The 25707-nt window shown below is 44.7% G+C and overlaps 1 protein-coding gene across 1 annotated transcript in view; it reads left to right on the forward strand.

The window, feature by feature from the left end:
- The window catches only part of KCNK10 (potassium two pore domain channel subfamily K member 10), a 121588-nt gene that overhangs the window by 73513 nt on the left and 22368 nt on the right, over positions 1 to 25707 (forward strand). Inside the window, exons 3-4 of the mRNA XM_026515498.3 lie at positions 1509 to 1626; positions 11594 to 11754. Of these exons, the coding sequence (XP_026371283.2) occupies positions 1509 to 1626; positions 11594 to 11754 (279 nt within the window). The remainder of the gene's footprint in view (positions 1 to 1508; positions 1627 to 11593; positions 11755 to 25707) is intronic.

Here is a 25707-nt window from a genome sequence, read left to right on the forward strand (position 1 = left end):
AGTATGAGCCCTGGGAAGCAGGTGTCTGAGGGGGCTGCAGTACATGGATGGAGCCTCCCGGAGGACGTGGGACCTGGATTGGACCCCGCAGGATAGACACGATTGAGGGAGGGCATAAGCAAAGGTCCGGAGATATAAGGGAGTGTCTCATGGAGTGTCCCACCTTGGGTTTGAGCTTTTCTAGTAGTGTGAAATGAGCTTGGATCATCAGTGTGGTCAATTTATGTGAATTTAAGGTGTATGGAATTCCAAATCTCACAGCCAGCAAGGAGTCATTGTCACTTATTTTAAAAGAAGTGTGTGTGTGTGTGTGTGTGTGTGTGTGTGTGTGTGTGTGTGTGTGTGGCAGGGTGGGGGCAGAGGGAGAGTCAAATGAAAGTCACGAAATTGGCTACTATTCATTACCCCCTAACTCGGTGCTGAGTACTGGGCTGAGGGCATTACACAGACCTTCTCATTGAATTCTCAAAACTCTGTGGGCAAAGGTATTAATATCCCCCGTTTGCAAATGAGGACATTTGCATTTACAGAGGTTAAAATAACTTGTCCATGGTTCTGAAGTTAATAATGGGCAGAGCCTTGCTGGCCTGATTCAAGAGCCCAAGGTCTCCCCTCCTTCCATCCTGAAACAAGCTCAGTGTAAAACATTTTGACAAAACAGAAAAGGGAAGAATGAAAAGCAACTGAGATCCTGCCTTCCAGGGATGACATTTGGGGTGACAATCCTTCCAGACATCTTCCTATGTATATACAAAGTGATATGTATGCATTTTGCATAACCCATGCCCAGATTGCCTAAATCCTGTGCTTGCAAATTTTACATAAATGACACCATACTATATATCCTAGTTTTTTTCCCTCCTAAAACTAATTTTCTAATTTTACTAAGTGGGTGTTTAGTATTTCATGTTATGACTGCATCCGCATTTGCGTAACCAGTACCCTATACATCATTTCAGTTTCTTTCTTTCTTTCTTTTTTTTAAGATTTATTTATTTATTTATTTGAGAGAGGGAAGCATGTGTGAGAGTGATGGGGGTGTGGGGGAGGGGCAGATGGAGATGTAGAGAGAGCCTCAAGCAGAATCCCTGCTGAGTGCGGAGCCCAACTCAGGGCTCCATCTCATGAACCTGAGATCACAACCCAAACCAAAACTAAGTCAGACACTCAAACAGCTGAGCCACTCAGGTGTCCGATCGTTTCAGTTTCCTGAGCAAGGAAAGAATTTGAGAGCTTTATTTTTTAATTCTTTTTATTTATTTATTTATTTTTTAAAAGATTTTATTTATTTATTTGACAGAGACAGCCAGCGAGAGAGGGAACACAGCAGGGGGAGTGGGAGAGGAAGAAGCAGGCTCCCAGCGGAGGAGCCTGATGTGGGACTCGATCCCAGAACGCCAGGATTACGCCCTGAGCCGAAGGCAGACGCTTTAACGACTGCGCTACCCAGACACCCCTAATTCTTTTTATTTTTAACTGAATTTCATGCTTTCTTGCTCTCTTTGCAGCATGCCCTTGACGCTGACAACGCAGGAGTAAGTCCGATAGGAAACTCTTCCAACAACAGCAGTCACTGGGACCTTGGAAGTGCCTTTTTCTTTGCTGGGACTGTCATCACCACCATAGGTATCTGTTCACTTGCTAACATCTTTTCCTCTGGGGGCCATCCTGAGAAATGGCACTTGGTCAACATTTGGTCCTAGAACCATGGCAGCTTGAGGTTCAAAGGAGGCTCATGGCACATTGTTGGATAAATGCAGGGGATGTAGTGACGTTCTGTAAAAGGCAAAGCAGACTAGGGAATTTCGTTTTTCAAAATGAGAGGCTAGAGAGCCTTTCGTTTGAAAGCACCTGATGAATGGTCAGAGTGGAAAATCACAATATGGAGTGGTCGGTGGAGCTCAAATTCCTTGTTAAAACTTGTACTTCTTTCTAAGGTTGCATATGAAAGAACCCCAAAATTCTACAAAGTTTGTTATGAAACAGCAGTCTCTGCCCCTCTGTCTGTCCTCACCTCCCCGGGGGCAAACACTGTCATCTCTTTTGACTGATTATTTTGATATTCGTTCCCTTGTCTTTAAATATCACGCTTGTATTGCCACTTCCTGAATTTTCAGTGTTAGAGATTATTTCCTGACTTCCAGTTGTGGGAAGGGAAAAATTACAGTGGTCCCCTCATCTGAGGTTTTGCTTTCTGTGGTTTCATTCACCCTTGGTCACCTGCTGTCTGGAAGCAGATGATCGTCTTTCCAATGATTCATCAGAAGGTCAGTAGTGGCCTCACACTACGTCACAATGCCTACGTCATTCACCTCACTTCATCTCATCACATGGGCATTTTATCATCTCACAGCATCACGAGAAGAGGAAGGGCAAGTACAGTACAGATACTATGCTTGATCTTAGCCAAAAGGCCGAGAATTGATGGGCGAGTACAGTACAATATGATATTTTGAGAGACCACATTCACAAAACTTTTATGAAAGTGTATTGTTTAAATTATTCTATTTTATTATTAGCTATTGTTGTTTGTCTCTTCCTGTGCCTAATGTATAAATTAAACTTTATCATAGGGATGTATGTATAGGAAAAACATAGTATACATAGGGTTTGGTACTATCCGTGGTTTCAGGCACCACTGGGGGTTTTGGTACGTATCCCCTGCAGATAAAGGGAGGATGATTCTTTCTTTTTCCCTGCCCCACTGTAGAAGGACTCTCTTCCCATCCTCCTATCTTCCCAATAGAGTAACAGTGAATGTTTGCATGATTTTGACTAGGTAATTGCTCTTTATAACTGATCCTGTGGTGATCTATGATTACCTCTTTCCCATACTGATTTTTGTGTTACAATATCTGTGTGTGTCTTTTTTCTGATTCTTGGGGAGTTTTATATGTCCATTTCCTAGTTACCCCATCCCCCCACGCCCTTACCTCCAGGAAAGTGTTCTTTTTTTTTTTTTTTTTAAGATTTTATTTATTCGACAGACATAGAGACAGCCAGCGAGAGAGGGAACACAAGCAGGGGGAGTGGGAGAGGAAGAAGCAGGCTCATAGCAGAGGAGCCTGATGTGGGGCTCGATCCCAGAGTGCCGGGATCACGCCCTGAGCCGAAGGCAGACGCCTAACCGCTGTGCCACCCAGGCGCCCCTAGGAAAGTGTTCTTGATTGTCTACTTTAAACATTCTCTGCCATATGGTTTTGGTTCTATTCTTTGGGGATTCCGACTATACGTATATTGTCACTTCTTTGCCTGCCTCTGTGCTTGTCGTTTCCCCCTCTACTCCTTTGTAACTCATAAAATGTGGTTTCCGTTTTGTTCATTTTATCTTCTCTAGTTCTTTCCTGTTTTTGCACAGTACCTATTTTGCCACGTGCTCCTTCCAATTTTATTTTCCTTTTTGTGATCATTAGGGGACTTTTTCCCCTTTGTGTTTCTTTCCTGAATTCCATTAGCTCATATTCCATTTTCCCTTGTTATCTTTCTGATTCTTTCCTGATTTCTTGCTTTTCTGGTTTGTGGTTTTGCTACAGTGGTTCTTGGGGGTGATTACTTCATAGCTGGTCACACTTTTTGTTTGGTTGGGGCAATATTTTTCTGCTGATTGTCTTTCATCCAATGGTAAGTTTTTCTGCTCTTTCCACATTAAAAACAAAACAAAACAAAAACAGAAGTTTTATATTTATGCTGGTCCCATTTCCCTTTTAAATACTTGATACCCAACAAACTGGATATTCCTGATCCAACTATCTGCCAAGTGATTCTGTAGGGCTGGGGAGAGGAGAGCCAGGAGAGGTAGGATAACCTTCCAGATAACTCATCCCCAACTCTCCTCTTTTCTGCTGCCAAAGAGAGGGAGGGTTTCCTGCAAATGTCACCCATCTATGTTATTCTCTGTTTAGTCCTGCCTCTTTGATTTTCTTGAACCAGATCAAGTTTAAGGGGGCTTCTGCTGCTCTCTCTCTTCACCCTATTTTCTATACTTGGTACAAACAAGGATATCTCTTTTGAAGTTCAGAATGAGGCCCTCACCTTCATAATTGGATTTTTGCTGGCACTTTCTGGGGTTTTCCACCGATGCACCCTTTCTTCCATCTCTGTGCCTCTTCTCTTTACTTTTTCCCATGTGGCATGAGTCCAACTTTTTTGGTAATCCTTACACATATGGGGGAAATTGTAGATAATATTCCTCTCCCAGTTCTGCTGAAAATAAGAGTTTTCTCCGCCTCTACAAAGGTTTCGTGATACTGCAATAAAAATCCTCATTCAGAAGAATGGGAGACACATAGCATTGAGAGGTGGGAGCATCTTGTCATTAACACCCATTATGCTGTCTGGGAGGACCTCCCTCATCTGTTGCTCTCTGAGGCCCACCTATGCCTTCTGGGAGGTTCTTCCCTCCCCTTTACCCTTCACGACCACTTCTTATGTGGGTGTTGGATAGTGTGCCCTTCTTGAGGGAGGTACATCTTTGATGATCAACTTCCTATTGGTACAAATTTCAAAGGCTAAGGATTGTTTTAGAGGCACAGGCTTTTGTTACTGTTTTTAGACCTAGCCTTTAGGACCTGTGTTGTTTCTACATTGGTCCATTCAAGAAAGTTATATGCAATAAGAAAATTTGGGATGAGAGAGAATTGGCATTTCTTTTTAGAAAGTCTTTTAATCTAATTATATGACATACCATGTTCACACTTGCAAATACACAAATATATTAAGATTGGCTATTAGAAATATTGGAGATGTGCATTACACTAGTGGGTCTGGGGCCTAGGAGCCTTTTGACCCTCTAGACCAGACTGGATCATTTTAGTCCACAATTTAACAGCTCCCAGCACAGGAATCAAGGTGGCCTGGCTCTATTTGGTATAAGGGCAAAAAGTGCCATAAAACTCAGTGGCACCCAAGAACATCACTGTAGTGGGTCAGAAAAGACCAGTGTCAGGTTAAATTGTATTCATCAGCCTGGTTTTACCAAGATGCGGGAACGTGTCATGCATTTTAGGAGGATTTATTGTAAAATAAACCTGGGGAGTCTGGGCCACTTCAAGAGGTACATTTTGGGAAATGCCCTCCAGTACCCAGTGTTGGATCCATGAGACATTAGTGTATGTTAAAGAAGACAGAAAAAGGAAAATCCTAATTTTCTTGCTTTATAAAATGGTTAAATCAGTGGTCCATAGGATGCACTGAAAAACACTATAGCTATGTCAGAATGCACACTGATGGTATTTCTTGTGTGAACTTGTTAGGGTCTCAGGGGTTTATTAAACAACAGTATTCATTGACCACATGACCTCATGTGATGGGGAGTGGTGGTTCCATCTGCCTAATGAGAAGTACTCGATATGTAACATTTGTTGCCTTTTGTAATGTATGTATGCTGGGGTCTTTGAGTTTTTGCAGATCACTCTTAGTCCTTGGCTTCTGCTTCCTGGTGTCCATTCACTGATACACTCTTGTCTCCGGATAACCAGTTCCTGAGTGTTCTTCTTCCATAAGCTTGGCCTCCAGGCCTCGGGATGAATCAGCTTTTCTAGACCGAGAAATCTAGTGCTTTGCCTGTGTCTGGCCACAGTCCTTAGTTCAGAGGTGGACGTGAGATCTAGATGAAGGCAATAAGAAACTCAGTTCCTAGGCTTTTGCTTAAGCTTTGGAGGAAGTGACTTCCTCTCTTTCTTCCTGGAGGTAAATCTGGAAGGACATAGGCCCAAGACACTAGCAGTCATGTTCTTGGCTAGAATTCAGATAACACTAAAGAAGCAGCAGAAGAAAAGCAGAGTGATAAATGGGGTCCTATTAACACCTTGTGAACTTTGGATGAAGCTACCCACAAAAGTGTTCAGAAATAAATGCTGAAGCCTTTATTTACAGGGGGCAGTGCATTTCTGTTTTTGTTGAAGCCAGACTGCATTGGATTTGTATTATCTACAACTGGAAAAATCCTAAGTAATACACACTTATGGGTCAGAGATCATGGAGGGTCCATAAGTGTCCTCTGGCCTCAATGGCCTGTGCCTGACACTGCTGGCCACCATAGTTGCAAGTGCTGTCCCCCACCTTCTTTGGGCCACCCACTCTTGATGTCTTAGGCAGAACATCCGATTGGATGAGCCTCTGGTCAAGGCATCTTTGTCCTGGCTGCCTAGGGGGCTCTGTTCCCTCTGTTGTGGGAGGCAGGACACTATGTCATATCTATGCACGGGATGAAGACCCTTCTCCAAATCTGCAGGGAAGGTGGGTGCTGAACAGGAAACTATTACGAAATAAGCATACAAACAAAAAGCAAACGAAAATACAACCCAGCCCCCATTACAAGTCCACTTTAGTATCATGGCTCAGGATCCTTCCTAGAGACTGGGTCCTTGTTCTACGCATTGGGTAAAAACACTATTTTTTCTGTCACTCTCTCTTTCTCTTAATTGAGAAATAAAGCACGGTAAGTTGAAAACCATTTAGCTGGCTAAATTTTAACTCTAGAATGGAGGATCTTTGTAAAATCGTACAGTTAGAGAATTCTAAATAAAACCCGAGGACAGTGATGGTAAAAATAATTATTTGGTGGTAAATTCATTCACCACATATGGTAGCAAGGCATAGAGGAAAACTCAGAGCCTGTGAATTCTTCCAGTTCTTCCCACTATTTAGGAGTTGGGTAGTGGAGTAGCTGGAACTGAGGAGCCGTCTTTTCATTATTTGTGAAAAATCCAAACATTAGCCTGCTTACTTGAGTTCATGTAAGTTGTGACACAATACTGTAAACATTCCCCCATATTACTAAGGTTCTTTGAAAAACGTGATTTTTATTGGGTTCCATTGGCTATACTACCCACACCATAATCCCATGTTGTTGGAGGCTTAATCTGTTTCTGTTTTGTGGTAATGTAACATCACCGTGAAAATCTTTGTGTGTCAGGTGTGGTCTTCATCTCTGGTTGTTTTCTTGGGAGGGTCCTCAAGGAACTGTGGTGTCAAAAGGCATGGACTTTTTAATGGCCTGCCGAATTGCTTTCCAAAAAGACTCTCATGAGCCACATGAGGTTATGTACGTTTCAGACACAAGAAAAATGTGTTCATTAGTTAGTATGTGTATAGAGAGGTCTTAGAAATAAATCTTTTCTGAAAAGCAGCAACACTACTCAGTATCAGAGGTTTCTTTTATCTGAAGGTATCAGAGTACTTCTTTTTAAATGATGTTTTCTTATGTTCACATGTACAGGAAGGCTTAAAAAATGTGTAGCAAAAGGGAATATATTCAGGCACTTCTCCAAACTAGAAGCAACGCCAGAGGAAGACTGGACTCTGCTCAGTCTTTGCTGAGGGTGCCCTGGCCCCTGTCCCCTCTCTCCGTAACTAAATGGAAACTGGTGGATTCCCACCAACTGGGGTTCCTAAGCTGGAAGAATGATGCTTACTCCTTTATTCGGATGCTTTCCCACAAACCATTATTTGTAGAAGGGCAGCAAATGATGCATTCTTATCAACACTATGGAATGCTAGTAGATTTTAGTCTTTGAGACATTTTCGGATCGAATCACCTGACTCTGCTCATATCAGAGAAAGCACCTGGTCAGGTCCTAGATAGTAGCTGTCATTTGCCTGGTGGCCTTAATTAAGAGCTGTACCTGCCAAAGTACAGGAGCAGCTGTTTCTACTTACACAGCACCTGAACTGGACGCTAACCTGTGTCTTTGGAAATAGCCGTCACTGGGGCTGACATTTACTGAGTGCTTACTAGGTGCCAGGCACTGGGCTCCACGTAATTATCTCACTGAGTCTCGCATTAAGCATATCCAGCAGGTACTGTTATTAGCCTCAGGTGACCGATGAGAAAACGGAGGCTCCAAGATGTCAAGTAACTTGGCCAATATCTCACGGCTAGTAAGCAGTGGAGCCTAGCTACCTTCACCAGGACCAGCTACATACTGTGTAGGGCTCAGCGCAAAATGAAAATGGGGTCCCTTGCTCAAAAATGATGAAGACCATCAAAATGGCAACAGCAGATCAATAAACCAAGCGTGGGGCCCTTCTTAGTGTGGGCGCACAGACTGAAAGCCGGGTTAGCTCACACAGACATTCTGGTTCTAGAACACACACTCTTAACTAAATAACAGGGTTGAACTGCACATGATTTGGCAAAGATCTGACTTCGGCATGTAAATAGCAAATGGAAGTATTAGACGTGAGTTACTCAGGCAGCCTTCACTAAATACCAGCTTTCTCTTCGAAAAGGGCCCGGAAGTGTTTTGTGGCCACAGGTAAACCCAGCGAAGCCTTGCCTTGGTCCTTCTCATTCATAACAGACGGTCCTTGCTGGGCTGGTCCTCTCCTGCCAAAGTTGCTCTTCAGACTTCTTTTGCTTTCCTTAAAGCCAATTCTAACGTTCTGGGCTGGTTCTCCCTGACCAACTGCCTCTCTCACTGCCATGTCACCCCATCTCATTTCCCAGATGTTGCTGCCCCTCGCTGTGCCGAGAGATGCCCACACCCCAAATGCATCGGTAGGCCCACCTAACTCACGGAGCCAGCCCCACTGGCAGTACAGACATTCTGTCCCTTGTCCTGGCACTGCGGGAGAACAGCGGAGTTTCTGGAGGGAAGACAGGAACCAACCATCTGTTTTCTCCTGGGGCTTAGTTTTCCGGAGACATATTGCTCAGAAGTGATTCCTTCCTACAGAAAACCCCGGGCAAGATGATAATTGCTAATACTTACCAAGTACTTACTTTGTGTCATGATTTACATGTATTTAATCTCCACAGGCAACTCAGACTTCACATGTAACCCATTTCATCTTTTTTTTTTTTTAAAGATTTATTTATTTATTTTAGGGGTGGAGGGGCAGAGGGAGAGGAAGAGAGAATCCCAAGCAGACTCCCTGCTGAGCATGGAGCCTGACATGTGGCTTGATCCCAAGACCCTGAGATCACGACCTGAGTCAAAACCAAGAGTCGGGCACCTAACCTACTGAGCCACCCAGGCGCCCCTCATTTCATCTTTAATAGCTACAAGGCAGATGCTATCAATAGCCCCCTGTCAGAGGAGGAAAGGGAGGCAGAAAGGTTGGGGAAATCCTCAAGATCCAAGAGTCAGGAAGAGGAAGTGTCAGAACAGGAAACTGCAGTTTCCAGTCTTGAGCCTCTATTACCATGACCCCTACTTCAAAGTTCTGCCAAGGATCGTGGATGGATGGGCAGGGCAGTCTAACAGGCTCGGTAAAGCAGAGCCAAATACCCAGGAATGTGGCCCTCCCATTGCCTCAGAGCAAACTTCCAACATGTTAAAAGTTTAGAATGACGGGGTTGAGGGTTCCACTGGGACAGCTTGTCCATATAGTTCATCAGAGGCAAGGGACACACACACACACACACACGTGTATACACACATACACACAATGCACAAACACAGCGTTACTCAAGAATGGCAGTTACCTTGTGTCCAGTATGAAGCGATGGCCTTAAATGTATTTAAAGACTTATTTGAATATTAGTGGATTTTGCTTCACTGGTGTCCTTACCCAAGAACTTTGCTTTCACTTTATCTTAGTGTTCTAGTCTGTGAAACACTGAATAAATAAGGAGCCAATTGTAGTCATAACACTACTAGTAATAATACTACTTAGCATTCATGTGGTACTTTACAGTTCACTGATTTTTCCGCATTATCCTCGAACCCCTCTGACACCGGGATTTGCGGAGGTTAAGGGACTCTGGGGACAACCAGGCAGAATGAGGTGGAATTGGGTCTGGGCCTTCTGTCTTCTCTCTTCTTTGTCATGCTCCTTGGATGACACCAGAAAGTTCCCTGAACACAGTCCCTACCCAGGCAGTGGGGCAGATCCTCACCAATAGCTGGGGGAAGAGTGCGCGTCTCCTGTCGGGGCTAATGAGACGCCTGTTCAGAAGGTTCGGATCCTCGTTTGCCTGTGCTGTGTCTACAACATGTGTCTTTCTGAGATACTGAGACAAAAGAACACCTACATTCCCTGACAGAGATCAGGCAACGCTGAGACAGTCAAGCAAGGGTCATCGATGTCTCCGCAGGTCCCCATCGGCCTGGGTGAAGCGAAGCTGTGTAGGCACATTTATTCCCTTTTCAGTGTAAATCAGATTATTCTAGAAGGCAACACTTAGAAAAATGGTTTCGTCCAAGTTCCTGAAAGCACCTGAAAAAAGTTCTAAGAGCCTTTTTTGCACAATTAAATGGAAATGGTGCCGAGTAAAAGGAATGCAAGACGAGGAAGGCTTGCCTGAGCACTCATGGGAGAAATGGAAACTGTAATTTAGATAATTCATGATAAAAGGTTTGAATGATTCTGACAAGAAAATTGAAAAGGAAAATGGCCAGGTGACTCATCACCCAAAGACAGACAGCAGCAGCGAGCTCTCTAGGCTCATAGGAGGTGCAGGATGGGGCAGCGGCAACATTGGCCTTGGCTGTGCCGCATCCCTAACATGCCCTCAACCACGAACCCCATAACTCCTCCATCGCATGGATTTAGAAACAGACCCCGCATGAGTTCCTCTAATATGGGAGAACAGTTGGGTGACTCTCCAGATGCTAGCGAGCATAACATTGCATTACGCATTAGCATGAGACCGACTATCAAGCAATTTAGATGCTCATCTCTCTGCAACTCATGCCAACACCATAGCCTTTCCCCCCAGAATACTTCCCTTAGCCCCATCCACGTAGAGGAAGCCCAGTGCTCACTATACAGAAGTTACTTACATAATTGCAGAATTCTGAAGAATGCAGATGTTGGTGTTTTCAAGCACTATTTGAAATACATATTATAGACATGGCTATAAAAAGATTCTTTTATATTCAAACATCCATTCTACCAATAAACATGTATTTAGCGCCTGATAGCCCTTGATGAAAGAAGCAGGTGGGAGGAGAGGCAGGACCCAGAGACGATGCAAAGTGCCCAGTAAAGAGAAAAAGAGCCAAGCAGAGCTAACATCGCTGTCAGCCTGCAAAGAGGCACAGTCTTCCTTCCCTGCTGTACAATTTTCAGGCTTCTCAGAGTAGGGCTATATGATCCATGGGTCCTTTCTGAATGTGTGCCAGACCACATATCCTGCCTAACGCGGAGCGCCCATCACCCTATAGAGCCAAATGTCGAGGACAGCCCGTCTGTTAAGTGGAGGGGATGCCCATGGGATGAGACTATAAAGGAGAAACTCTTTTCCAGTCTAAAAAGGGCTGTGGTGAACCCTCCTTGGATGTTCAGTTCTCCCTGAACCATGCATGTCCAAGATATTTGGTGTTTCTGAGATGGATGACACTGGTTTTCATCTGCAATGCTATTCGGGGGTACTACAAATTTCCTAAAATATAATCTAATTAAACACATTAAGATCCAGGAAGGCTGGATCTCCTTAAAACTGTTTCCAGGGAGAGAAGGGAGAGAAGCGATGGAACGATGTTCTGAATGTTAGAGGGCCATTGATAATGCTCTACGCCCCAAAGCTCGTGCAGTGGGGGAGCGCAGAAACCCTGCAAGAAATCTGCGGATTCTCTGGTTCACCTCTCTGATTTCTCTGCCACCTCACCACTCTCCCTCTCTCTTTTTTACTATTTCTCACCAGGGTATGGGAATATTGCTCCAAGCACTGAAGGAGGCAAAATCTTTTGTATTTTATATGCCATCTTTGGAATTCCGCTCTTTGGTTTCTTATTGGCTGGAATTGGAGACCAACTTGGAACCATCTTTGGGAAAAGCATTGCAAGAGTGGAGAAGGTCTTTCGAGTGAGTACTGCATCTGTTTAAACCCTAACCTCTTTGATCCCACTGGCTTTTTAGCCTGATGGGATCCAGAAGGAATGATCAGGGTGTTATCATATCATTGCCACTTTTAACGGACGAGTTTAATGTTATAATTGATTTTCTGTTTTGGCCAATGGTAGTCACAGGTACTGTGCCTAAACTCCCTAAACTCCCTTCTCTTTAGCAGTTTCCTTCATTACAGTGGTATTTCTACAATCACAACACAAGAGGGTTAAGTACAGGTGTGCCAAAACGAGGTTTTCTGAAGGTGGGAGGCAAATTAAGTTTCATCTTAAAGATGGAAGATGGGTTTCTAAGTGTATTTGCAATGAAGTAGAGAAGTAAACCCATTTGTTTTGTTATTGGAAATTCTTCACTCCCTTTTATTTCCAAGTCCGGTGTCTTTAGACTGATCCTGGCTTCTAAGACCTCTTCCGGAAGGCTGGCTTTTCCAGATATGCGTCGTGCTTTGTATGTTTCTCTTCATGGCCCCACCCTCTCTGTCCTCTCACTTCCGTGTGCTCTTTCAGCAATAGTACACTGACGTACTAATTTATACTAAGGTGTTGATGATTGCTATTATCTTAGAGGGTTTTTTTTTTCTTCCTGAGAATACTTACCTTTAAACAAGGGACAAAAACTCAACTCAAGGAATTTATTTGCTAAAGATGGCTTTCCTGGCCTCAGCGATAGGTTTGTGGAACAGATATGATTGGCTTGGGATTCCCAAGGCCCTTTACCTAACACTTATTCATATGATTTTACAGAAAACTTGTTTGGCTCAGGTGTAACATCGTTTCTGCTCTCTTTTTCATTATTGACCTAGTTCTTGAGTCTTTCAAACCGTCTTCAGGGAGTTGTTTCTGATGATGGCTTAGTATCTATAAATGACAATTTGAGACCTTTTCAGAATCTAGCAATGATGGGCAAAGATAGATCAGTGGTGAGTTCTAACGCTGTGTTTGTTTTTCTCTCTGAGACAAGACATCACGACTTCTCTTTAGAAAAAGACAGGGGAGCTCCCTAGGTGAGCGGTTTCAGGTTTATGAGAGTGGAGGAACGGGGCAGGAGAACTGGCTTAGAGCCGCCTTTTATGAACTCAGTGATCCTGGGTGAGCAGCCTCAGTTTACTCATCGGTGAGAAAGAGGAGGATAGAATTTGAATCCATGTTAGAAGGTTCTGGTGAGGATTAAATGAAAGAATGTATGGAAGGGAGCTTGGCACAGGGCCAGACACATAGAGTTCAGCCCTGCTGTGTATCTGTCTCCCGAAAGAAACCCTTTTTAGCAGCCTAGCCACCCATTCAGATTTCATCTGAGGAGCTCAGGGGTGCAGGGACTTTCCTGGAATGTCCCACAACCTTTGCTCCCAGGTGCTGGCTGGCCAGCTGGCTCATTAGAGCGTGCACTTGGGCTCAGTGGTCACCATGGAAACCGTCAGGGCTCAGCGTCTCTGCTTCTCAGATGTTCAGGTCTCCCTAAACCAGACGTGGCAGCTGGTCTCCAAGAGCTGTTTTGAGCTTCTCAGAGGTGCCCTGTTAGCCGGGGCCTCATGGCCCTCCAAGTTAGAGAGAAATGAGGCTGGTGGATTGAACACTCAGAAGAACAGGATTCAAATGGAGAAATGACTGATCTGGCATTTTTATTTTTATGTAGCTTCCCTAGATCTCAGTTTCCTTATTTGTAGACTGAAAGGATTGCACGAAAAGCTTTTGAAATTCCCCGTTTAGAAAAAAAAAATTAGTTACTGTATTCTAAATGAAATCATTGTGACCACATCTGCTACTGAATTTGGGGACTTAGTGTCCCCTAATGAGTTTCGAACTACAAGGAGAGAGTACTAGTCTCCTTCCCTTAAACTGCCTCTCAGATGGATGGATGGTGCAAAGGACTCTGGGACAGAGCCTTAAAAACCTTGCGTTTCACTTTTATGCTGATGGCGCACTCAATTCCTTGCGGCACCATCACCGCCGAAGACTGGGAGTCTTTTAGGAAGGAAACCGCGGTATATTATCACATTGGCAGCCTGCGATGCATGCATTTGCAGAACTCGGAGGAGGGTGCTGTTGGAAGGGGTGACTGAATTCCAGGAGGAGTGGAAGCGCACTTCCTGAATACAGAAACAACCCAGCTGCACTTCGCTGGCTGCCTCTAGATTTTTGGTGGAAAATCTCAAAGCGCTTTGCCTTTCGTTTAAACAACATCTCAAAGGCCAGCTTCTCTTAGATGATGACTTGAAAATTGAAAATTTTATAAACAACAAAGTTGGGGGTTGTGGATTTTTAGTTCCTATGGGGAAGGTACATTTTTCCCCCCCTACCCATTCAAGGTTTAAGTCTTTTTCTTCATCTGCTGTGTTTTCTCTCAGCTGTAGGGAAGAGACGATTTTTAGTTCAGTAAAGATAAAATATAAAATAAGCCTTCTGGGTGCCTGTGTTCTGAAGTGACATGATTTGGGTCCTTCTACCACATCCCAGGTCTGAGCCTCATTTTCAAGAGTTACTGGAGGTTAATGTATTATTTAGGAATGCTTTTGGCTGCAGAGTCATACAATATCTGGGTTTATAGCAAATGAATAAAAAAACCTTTTTTCCCTTCTCTTTTTTCTCCCCTTCTGAAATCAGAAATAATTGAGAAATAGACGTGGGAGTCGATGAAGATTAAGATGTCAGCTTTGATGCTGACAAGCTGATCAGAGGATGTAGCTTTGTTTTTTGTTTTTTAAAGATTTTATCTGTTCATTTGAGAGAGCGAGAGGGTGAGAGAGCACATAAGCAGAGGTACAGAGAGAGAAGGAGAAGCAGACTGAGAAAGGAACAGGGAGTCTGACACATGGCTCCATCCCAGGACCCGGAGATCATGACCTGAGCCGAAGGCAGATGCTTAACTGACTAAGCCACCCAGGCACCCTGTAGCTTTGGTTTTGACGCCAGAAAGACTTATTAGCCACTTCACCCTGAATCAGAAGGACCTATCTGCTGTGTTAGTTTTCTACTGATGTGTAACAGATTATCACAAGTGTGGAAACTTAAAACAACACCCATTTATCGTGTCACGGTTCTGTAGGTCAGAAGTCCGGGCGGGCTTGGCTGGGTGCTATGCTCAGCATACGATGGGGCTGAAATGAAGGTGCTGGCTGGGTGGGGCTCTGGATCTGGGAAAGAATCTGCTTCCTGACACATTCAGATTTTGCCAAAAATCAGTTGCCAGGGGTCGTAGGGCTGAGATTCCTGTGTCCTTGCTTGTTGTCAGGCAGAGGCCTCCCATTCTCGGCTTCTAGGAGTTGTCTGAATTCCTTGGCACATGGCCCCTCCATCTTTAAAGCCAACATGGAATTCTTCTGGTGTTTTGTATCTCTGTGACTTCCCTTTGTCCCTCTGCCACCAGCCTGAGAAAGTGTCCTGCTTTTAAGGGCTCATGTGAATTGATCAGACTCACATCTCAAGGTCAACCATGCCATATGATAGATGACAGTCATGGGAGTGAGAGTTCATCACAGCAGAGGTCCTGGGGATTAGGGTGGGGTATTTTCACGGGCCATTTTAGAAATTCTGTCTCTTCTAGTCATTGGCAGCACAGGGCCCCTCAATGAGAGCAGGGTCAGCCCAACTAACCTTGCTAAATCATAGAGGGAAAAACAAAGTATACCTCTGCATAGCAGACGATTTCAGATGCGAGAGGAAGGGGGCAGAGCTCAGTCCCTTCTGCTAAGTCCGCCTGTAAGTCACTTGTCTGATTGAGCAGCCAGAGTGTTCCTCTGGCTAAAGTCCTTCCACGTCTAACATGAGGCCAGGAGAATGGACATTGCCCCAGCACTGATTAACCGTGGGTTAAAAGTTCAACACTTACTTATCTTGCATAGCAAGAAGCCTGGAGGAAGGCTGTTTCAGGTTTGGCACATCAGTTCCCCAGTGAGAAGATCAGGATCGTGGTGCCAGTTCTGATGTGTAGATCTTTCCCCCACACCGCCAAGCAATTTTTTTTTAAAGATTTTATTCATTTATTTATTCGACAGAGATGGAGACAGCCAGCGAGAGAGGGAACACAAGCAGGGGGGGAGTGGGAGAGGAAGAAGCAGGCTCATAGCAGAAGAGCCTGTTGTGGGGCTCGATCCCATAACGCCGGGATCACGCCCTGAGCCGAAGGCAGACGCTTAACCGCTGTGCCACCCAGGCGCCCCAGCCAAGCAATTCTTTGATGCCAACTGGATGTCCTACAGTTCAACTCAACTCTGACTCTATCTACCTAGAGATATTATCAGATCCCATAGGTTAAGAACTCAGTCCCAAGATGGCCAGGCACAAGTCCAAGTTGTCCCCTGTGCTTCTGACCACATGGCTGTAGATCATAGGTTCCCACGATCCCCTCTTTGGGTTCAATAAATCTGCTAGAATGGCTCACAGAATTCAGGAACCAGTTTACTCACTAGATTACAAAGGATTGTACGGGATATAAATCAACAGCCAGATGAGGACCTGCATGGGGAGGTCCTGAATAAAGGAGCTTCTGTCCCTGTGGAAGTTGGGGCCTGGCACAGTAGCACATAGAAGCTTTCTCGTTCACCAACCTGGAAGCTCCTTGAATCCCCTCCTTTTGGGTTTTTATGGAGGCTTTATTATATAGGCCTGATTGAGCCAATCACTAGCCATTGATGATTGATTCAACCTCCAAGCCCCTCCCGCTCCAAGGAAACCAGGAGGTGGGGTCGAAAGTTCCAACCCTCTCCTTCTGGTTGGTTTCCCTGCCAACCAGCCCCCATCCCTAGGTGATGCAAAAGTCATGTCATCGACATAACAAAAAACACCTTTGTTGCTCTCATCACGGGAAATTCCAAGGGTTTTAGGACCTCTGTGCCAAGAATGGGAGGAAGACCAAATATTTGTTTCCTGTTACAAATCACAACTTTACACGAGGTTACACATGTTTTGTTCTCTCTTTCTGCGCTGCTGTCCTTGGCATGTTGGCTTTTCATCCTCAGGCTTGTTACCTCATGGTTTGCAAGATGGCTGCCTCAGGACCAAATATCATGTTTTTACTCGACCACATTTAAGGCAAGACAAAAGGTCTCCTTTTATGGGAGAAAAATCTTCCCCAGAAGTTACCCTGCAGACTTCGCTCTGTCTCACTGACCAGAACTGGGTCATATGACCATTCCTACCTGCAAGGGGAGTTAAGAAAGTGAGTATCTGACAAAGAAGAGTATCTGACAATCCATTGATCGAGACCCATGGTTCTCAAAGTGTGGTTCCCTGGACCATCAGCATCAGCATCCTCTGGAAACGGGTTAGTAATGAAAATTCTTAGCAAAGTTGGGGCCCAGCAATCCGTGTCTACCAAGCTTTCTAGGTGATTCTGATGCCTACTAAAGTTTCAAAACCCTTGGCACAGAGGAATCATGCTTCCTCTCCCGGGGCTGACTACCTTGCTGTGATGAACAACATGAGAATTCCAGTAGTGAAGAAGAAGTTGGGGTAAGCAAATGAGAGCGTCTGGCTCAGTTCCGGTCTACCGTTAGCTGCAAAGACCACTCATAAGGAAGCTATCTTCCCTCCTTGTCATAAATCGGGTGGTCTCTGGGATCCTTGAATCAGTCAGGGAAGACTAACTTATGTGGGGGTGTCAAACAATCCTAGCTTTCTCTCACCCTTGCCAGAGCTGCTGTAGCCCTGGGAACCCTCCAGGCTGAGGAAGAAAGCTGGGCATTGTACCCTGGCCCTAGGAGCTTTGGCCTTTTGGCCCAATGGCTCCAGCTAGTCACTTGGCCCCGCCCAGCCACAAAGGGGGCCTGGAATGCATAGTTTGATCTCCAGGAAGTGATTTCCAGGATGGGAAAATGTGTGAGTACTAGTGATGTCTGGGATTACCTGTGGGCCCCTCTCTACGGTGATAAGCATCCTTAAAATTTAGATGCAGTTGGCCTGTGGGTCACTCTTTGGGGAATGCTACTCCGTGAGGCTCATTTCACTCTGAGAAATGGAACCCACAATTTATTAAGTGACGTGGCTAGAGCCACATAGTGAGTTGGGGTTATAGCCTGGACTTGAACCTGTAATCCTGCCTTAACTTCTTCCAGGTGGGCCAAAAATACTAACTGCCAAATATAGTCATCCATGCCATGAAACCAACGTAGAGTGTAAGATTTTTGAACATGTCATGCTAATTCATGGAGATGATTTTTAAGTATTTATATAACATAAAGTAAAACTAATTCTTCCTGGGTTTCCAGAGGGAATTCTGGGCAGTTAGTAAGGAAGGATAATTATTTGGAATTAAATAAGGTTGACCTTGGGCTCTGAAGCAGATTTTGGAAGTGGGAAGCTTCTCTCTCCCCTGCTGTGGGCTGGCTCTTTTGCTGGGCCGGGCAGACTGTCACCTGATAGGATGCTGTAGGAAAACTGGCTAGATTTTGGACTGGATCCCATTTTCTTGCTCTGAGCTGGACTTTGGCCTCTGGTGGGAAGCAGCTGCCTCTTTTTATCTGGCTAAACAGCAAGCTTTTTGATATTACCTTTAAATCTAAGAGACACTCTTTTTCTTCCTTGGCCTCTTCCCCCAAGGATGCAGCAGAAATGTTTATTTGCCTTTGGAGCCAAAGAAGCCTCGGTGTAGCTGACAAATAATAACATATCACCCTAGGCTTATCAGCGCCGTGATTGCTTGGGGACTTTAGAGGCTGTGAGATGCTTAAGACGGGGTGATGACAGTCTCAATCTGCTAATGATGTTCAATTAGTGGGCTAATCAATCACTTTGGATTGCAGGCAGGGGCTGGTGGTGGCAGCCAAGGACTGCGGGGGGCCTCTGCCATGTGCCTGGCATGAGTCAGGGAAAGACTTTGAAGGGCACACATGGCAGGAGCCTTCTGTTACTCACAAGTGGTCTTTGAGCTAGCCCCCGGTAGCAACGGGATGAACTTAAAAGAATTATTATTTCAAGAAGATAAAAGCTCTTGTTTTGGAAGCTGGGTGTTCTTTTCAGCTCTGTGGGTTCAACTACGATTTCTAATTCTATTAGTAGTGCAAATACTCATAGGGTATTAGTTACGTACGCCAGCCTAAAGAGGCGGGGGGAGGGCGAGGTGGTAGGCTGAGAGTGCCCGTGTGTGTGTGTGTGTGTGTGTGTGTGTGTGTGTGTGTGTGTACATATGCGTACGTGTCTGTTTGCCTCTGTATCGCACCTACACTCGTGCGTACTGTATTAAACATTCCTGAGACATAACTCAGTACAATTCATGTTACATGGATAATGTGGGTTTATTCTGATCAGAGAGAGGATCCCGGGTTTAATGTGAACAATTGCTTTCTTACTTTCCCTAAGGGACTGGGAAGGGGTGGGAGGTAATCGTTTTAAAAACAATTTCAAAGAAGATAAATATTTTTAAAGCTTTATCAAGCAGGCCTCTTCTAAATTAGTTTAAGGATATTGTCTGGCTTTAACGATAGGCACGGATGTGAACTTGAGACATACTCCATAAATGACATTCACAAACCAGACTGCACAACATCTGTTTTTTTTAAGATTTTATTTATTTGAGAGAGAGAGAGAGAGAGCGTGAGCTGAGGGAGAGGCAGAGGGAGAGGGAGAGGCAGACTCCCCGCTGAACAGGGAGTCTGATGCAGTACTCAGTCCCAGGACTCTGGGATCATGACCTGAGCTGAAGGCAGATGCTTAACCGACTGAGACACCCAGGTGCCCGAATGCACAACATCTGTAAGTGACAGCCCGTGACACAGTCTGTCCATGAATGGCCCCCTCTTTTCTCTCTTCCTGTAATTCAGGTTTGCTCCACCTTGTCACTGTCGACACTTGCGGCTGGGTTATTGTCATGGGCCCTGCCCTGTGCATTGCAGGATGTTTGGTGACACGTCTGGCCTCCACTCACTAGGTGCCGGGATCACCAGTGCCCCCAGTTAGGACAGCCAAAACCATCTCCAGACATTAGTAAATGTCCCCTCGGGGCAAAATCGCCCCACTTAAGCCACAGCTCTGCTGAGATGTAAGAGGTCAGTTGTCCCACAGGTCCCAAGGTGCATGCTCTGCTCCCCTGGCTGAATCTTCCACTCCCGTTCCAGGGTCCCTGCCAATGGTCTTACTTGGTTTTTCAGTGCTGGTGTCTCTCCTGCCCAGAGCTCTCCTGTCTCGCATGGGTCTGTAAAGAGGGCTTTAGAAATTTTATGCTCTGGGAATAAGATCGTTTCTCACCAATGAGGGAAAATGCCTGGGGACCTGACCCTGATGATATACACAAACATAGATTGTTCTGGCTGTTTTTTTTTTTTTAGCAGGCAAACCATCTCAGCACTGTCATTAGCGGACCCTGTAAGGACTAATTGGATATATGATTCTTCCTCTTCTTCGACTCATCTTTGGTAGCTAGCTGGTGTCTGTTTGGTGTTTCCTGTTGCCATCTGAGATCACTGTAGGCTTTAATGGCTTTTAAAATGCATTTTCACTCTTTTCAATAAACATTAAAGCTTGCAAACTCTGCCTAAAATATAGCTACTTAAAATACCGCCCACATAGTGTTCAACATTTTCACATTTTTAAGGTAGCTTTAACAAAGCCCATCTCCGGCAAGCTTTGATCACAGGTAACTTCTGGGAATCTGACTGTTACTTAGAGGTGGCCAATCACTCATGAACTTCTACGTGTAGGACCTTTGTAGGGAGCCTTGGATTTGTCATTTGTCCAGTGGGATTTGGTCGAGGTCAGACTGAGGGTTAAGGCACCTCAGTAGTGAAGTCTAGAGATGAGTTGCTAACCTGCTTTGAGAGTTTACTGTATGCCAGACCCTGGGCTGCGGGCTTTACCAGAGTGAGCTGCTCCACAGCCTTCCCGGGCAGACCAGTATCTTCTTACTCTTATGAGATTGGAATGCTTAGACTGCTCTGTGACCTGCCCAAGGTCACCCAGCCCCTAAGCAACAGAGTAAGGATTCCAAAGCCGGTGACCCTGCCCCAGTTTGCATGCATAGACTTAGTCTTTCCACTATCCTTCCTTCCTTCTTTCTCTTGTAAGGTAAGGTTGGCATCTGATAGTTCAGAAGAGTCTAGGGGCGCCTGGGTAGTGCGTCGGTAAGCGTCTGTCTTCGGCTCAGGGCGTGATCCTGGCGTTTCGGGATCGAGTCCCACCTCGGGCTCCTCCGCTGAGAGCCTGCTTCTTCCTCTCCCACTCCCCTGCTGTGTTCCCTCTCTCGCTGGCTGTCTCTCTGTCACATAAATAAATAAAAAATAAAAATAAAAAAAAAATAAAAAAAAAGAGTCTCCATGAAAGATTTAGGAAGACCCGGGGACAGATAAAAATGGCTAGTTGAGAAAAGTGAATGTTGGCCCTGTCTTTCTCTGCTTTCCAAGGGTTCTGGTTTTCCAGCTTCATATGATCTGTTGATACTTCGAATTGGACACTAGTCTCTGATTCTTCTCTGTGCACCTGCGTTATCTCCCTAATATTGGTTCATTATTAGCAAATGTCTGTTTCTTGGTGTTCCCTTCTCTTGGAAATTCATCTAGGATTTAAATGTCCCCTTGCTCATGTCTGCTATGTGACTAATGCTAATACGAGCTCCTAGAAAGGCTTATGCTGTCCTAACGGCTGCCTCATCCTGGGCCACCTGCAAGAGAGAAGTTGCCAGACAGATGATATTCTCCACTCTGTGTTCGTCCACCTTGTTGCCCCACTTCATACAACTCACTCAGTGTGGACAATAAGAGGAACACACAGCTCGAAGCCAAGCCTCTTGGTGATCTGAGCCAGCTGGTCTTGCCCTCAAACACATTCTCCTTTTCCTGGATTCATTGAGTTGTCTCAACATTCTGCTTCAATGGTTTTGAGAATCTGGAGTTTGAGGGAACCAACACCAAGACCTTGATTCCCAGTGGGGATTTAACTCAGTCCTAAGCTCAAGAAATGTTGTGGAAGAAGTTCTTCCTTAGTGGTCACCCAATAGAGGAAAGTCTGTGCAAGATTTTTACGGATATTCATTATCTGCTAGGACTTGCCCATTAAGCACATGATCACTTTCTAGAATCTCAGGGGTTTTATTAAGACATTTTATATCTTTGCATGTTGGGGCCACCACAAGTCCAGCGATGCTTTAAATCTACCACATGGTAACCTGTTTCTAAAACTTCCAGGTGCTGGGCGCCTGTGTGGCTCAGTTGGTTAAGTGTCTGCCTTCAGCTCAGGTCATGATCTCAGAGTCTGGTCTGCTTCTCCTTCTACTTTTCCCCCTGCTTGTGATCTCTTTTTCTTTTTCTCTCTCTTGGATAAATAAATAAAATATTGAAAAAAAAAATAAAACTTCCAGGTACTTTTGAGTTAATGGATTTAATGCAAGAATTTTATTAGGACTCACATTTTTATTAGTATCGTAAAACCAGCTTAACAGGTGGATGATGATTTCCCATGTTCACCCTTCATCACCAATTTTCACAGGCTAGTTTGGTCACGCTGGAAGGCACTGATTTAATAGACTAATAATCCTTTGCCTTTTTATAGAACTCTTTTCTCTTTTTTGGTTACATATGTCAATGTAAAAAAAAAAAGGCTTTTTTTTTTTTTTTTTCCCCCACACACATTTAGCCTCATGCTACCTCTGTGAGTCAAGAAAGTAATAACCCACTCTGGTGTAGCTTACAACAAATTAAAATTGAGAAACTCCCTTGTTGAGCTGAGTCTGCCCATCACGGTGCTGGGTATATGATCAGCATGTTTATACCAGGGCAGCAGGGAACGTGATTTCTAAGTAACACTATGTCAGTAGTCATTGATAAATTTCGCATTGCTCGAGGAAAGGGAAATTGTTTGGAAGACACCCTCGTTGAGAGGCATGCCACTGTTCGGAACACCCACACCAAAGAGGCAGCTCCCTTGGGACGTGACTGCACGACAGGGCGTAGTATAGTCATACTGCTGAGTAGGCTCTGAGAGCTCCGTGTAAGGCAGGGCTGCCCGGATTAAATCTAGCCCAGGACATGTACGTTCCTGTTGGAGGAAATACACTTTGTCTTTCTGGGGGGAAATGCTTTGCTTTTTTATTTTCTGCAAAGAGCTGCATCTGTGCATTGTTGCATTTTCGGTGTGATGGTTTTGTACTGTGTCTTGGGAGTTTACTGCTGAGCTTTAGTCTCTCGTTAGCACAGAGCTGTGGTTCTCACCCTGTGGGTGGTGGGTTCCCAGGGGCTGGAGGTTCTATTTTAAAAGATCAGAGAATTACTTTTTGTGCTTCAAACATTGCTGGTAGAAAGAATAAATAGTAGGTCTCCTTCACGTATATACTACCCTTTTTTGAATGTACTTGGAGGAATCATCATTAAGAATTCAATCGGTGTGTATAAAACATTCTATTGTGTGCGTATTGAGGAATTTCTTTTTAATGTTTAAAAGGGATTCTTATACTCGAAAAAGTTGAGTACAAAGGGACTGAGCAACACTGGCTTTTCAAATCAGTGCTGTTTCCATGTCATTCTGGGTTCTCTTTTTCTCCACGGAATTAACATTTTTGCCCAGGCCATAGTCACTGTTTCAAAGAAATTCTCTTCTCATTTAAGATAACCCCAGGAGTTAGTGGGATACTTCAGAGCCTTGCTTCATCATTTTTCCTTATGCCCCCCCCTTTTTTTTTTACTGTGGGAAATTGACCATTTTCACCATTTAAAAACGTCTGGTTCAGTGGCATTAATTACATTCCCGTTGTTGTGCAAACATCACCACCATCTACCTCCAGAACTCTTTCATCTTCCCAGACTGAAACAATGTACTCAACCAACACTAACTCCTCGTTCTCCCCTCCCCCAGCCCACCCTCCCCCCGCCCACCCCCACCCCCCCGCAATTGCTATTCTATTTTCTGTCTGGGAATTTGACCACTCTGGAGACCTCATGTAAGTGTATCATGCAGGACTTGTGCTTTTGTGACAGGTTTGTTTCACTAGTATCGTGTCTTTAAGGATTCCTGCATGTTGTTGCATGAGTCACAATTTCCTTCCTTTTTAAGGCTCAGTGATATTGCACTGTTGTATACACTACATTTTTGTTTATCCATCATCTGTTGATGGACACTTGGGTTGCTTCACCTTTTGGCTGTTGGGAATAACGTGCTATGAGCGCAGGCGTGCAAATATCTGAGTCCCGGTTTTCAGTTCCTTTGAGCCATACCTAAAAGTGGAATTGCTGGGTCATATGGTAATTCTATGCTTAACAGTTTGAGGACCTGCCAGACTGTTTCCACAATGTGGCACAATTTTACATTCCCACTAGCAATGCACACGGGTTCCAATTTCTCTACATCCTCACCAGCACTTGTTGTTTTCTGCTTTTCCTCTTTTCTTCCACTTTCAAAGGCTGCAGAGACGGCATTTGGTAAATGGCTAGCTGATTGCTCCTCCCGTCCTGGCTGCCCCAACGGCTGCCATCCTGTCGCACTGGAGGCAAAACGGCGAGGCTGTGCCTTGTGCCTTGTCTCCCTCTTGCACCTGCCCCTCCAGCCTCCCACCCTCAGCTCCATCTGTGTCCCTGCGCTTGTCCCCATCATGCTTCCTCAGCTCCGGCCCTGCAGCAGAGCTGCCGGCAGGGAGGGCGGCTCAATGCCAGGCCACCTGGGGTCCCTGCATGCTGGTGACGTCCGGTGTCCACCTGGCCTTGCTGCTGCTCTGACACTGTTTTATCCACCTTGTAATGTTTCGTTCTCCAGCTTCCCATAGTGGCCGCTCCTTCCTACCTCTCCCCTGGTCACTTTAATAAGCCATTATCAAATAATGCCTTCTGTGTTTTCAACACTGGGGTATGTGACGATGAGCAGGAGACACTCCTTCCCCAGGAAGAAACAGACATAGATGAAGACCGATGTCCGTGATGAGACCGGGGCTTGGGTAGGCTGCCTCTGAAGCCACATGCCTCAGTGCCGAAGCCCTGATCCACCACTTACCAGCCATGTGACCTTGGGCTATGCCCCTTTCTCTTTTTAAAAATTATTTGTTTTTATTTTTTAATTTTAAGTTTTTTAAATTAAGCTTTTAATTTAAATTCCAGTATAGTTAACATACAGTCTTATATTAGTGTCAAGTGTACAATACAGGGATTCAGCACTTCCTTACAACACCCGGTGCTCATCACAGCCAGTACACTCCTTAATCCCCAACACTTATTTCCCCCATCCCCCACCCCTCCCCTCTGGGAACCATCGGTTTGTTCTCTATAGTTAAGAGTCTGATTCTTGGTTTGTCTCTGTCTCTATTTTTTTCCTTTGCTCATGTGCTTTGTTTCTTAAATTCCACATAGGAGTAAAATCATATGATATTTGTCTTTCTCTGATTTATTTCCCTTAGCATTGTACCTTCTAGCTTCATTCATGTTGTTGCAAATGGCAAGATTTCATTCCCTCTTACGGCTGAATAGTATTCCATCATGTATATGTGTGTATGTGTGTGTGTATACACACACCACATCTTCTTTACCCATCGATAGACACTTGGGCTGCTTCCATAATTTGGCTTTTGTAAATAGTGCTGCTATAAACATAGGGATGCATATATCACTTTGAATTAGTGTTTTTGTATTTTTTGGTAAATACCCAGTAATGTGATTACTTAATTTTAGGGTAGTTGTATTTTTAAATTTTTTAAGGAACCTCCATACTATTTTCCACAGTGGCTGCACCAGTTTGCATTCCAAGCAGTAGCGCACAACGGTTCCTATTTCTCCATATCCTCGCCAACACCTGTTGTTTCTTGTGTTGTTGATTTTAGCCATTCTGACAGGTGCGAGGTGATATCTGTGGTTTCGATTGGTGCTTCCCTGACGATGAGGGATGTTGAACATCTTTTCATGTGTCAGTTGGCCATCTGGATGTCGTCTTTGGAGAAATGTCTGTTCATGTCTTCTGTCCATTTTTTTTTTAAGATTTTATTTATTTATTTGACAGAGAGAGAGAGACAGCC

Source organism: Ursus arctos, unplaced genomic scaffold (assembly GCF_023065955.2).
Source record: "Ursus arctos isolate Adak ecotype North America unplaced genomic scaffold, UrsArc2.0 scaffold_25, whole genome shotgun sequence".
In the NCBI taxonomy this organism is placed as follows: domain Eukaryota; kingdom Metazoa; phylum Chordata; class Mammalia; order Carnivora; family Ursidae; genus Ursus; species Ursus arctos.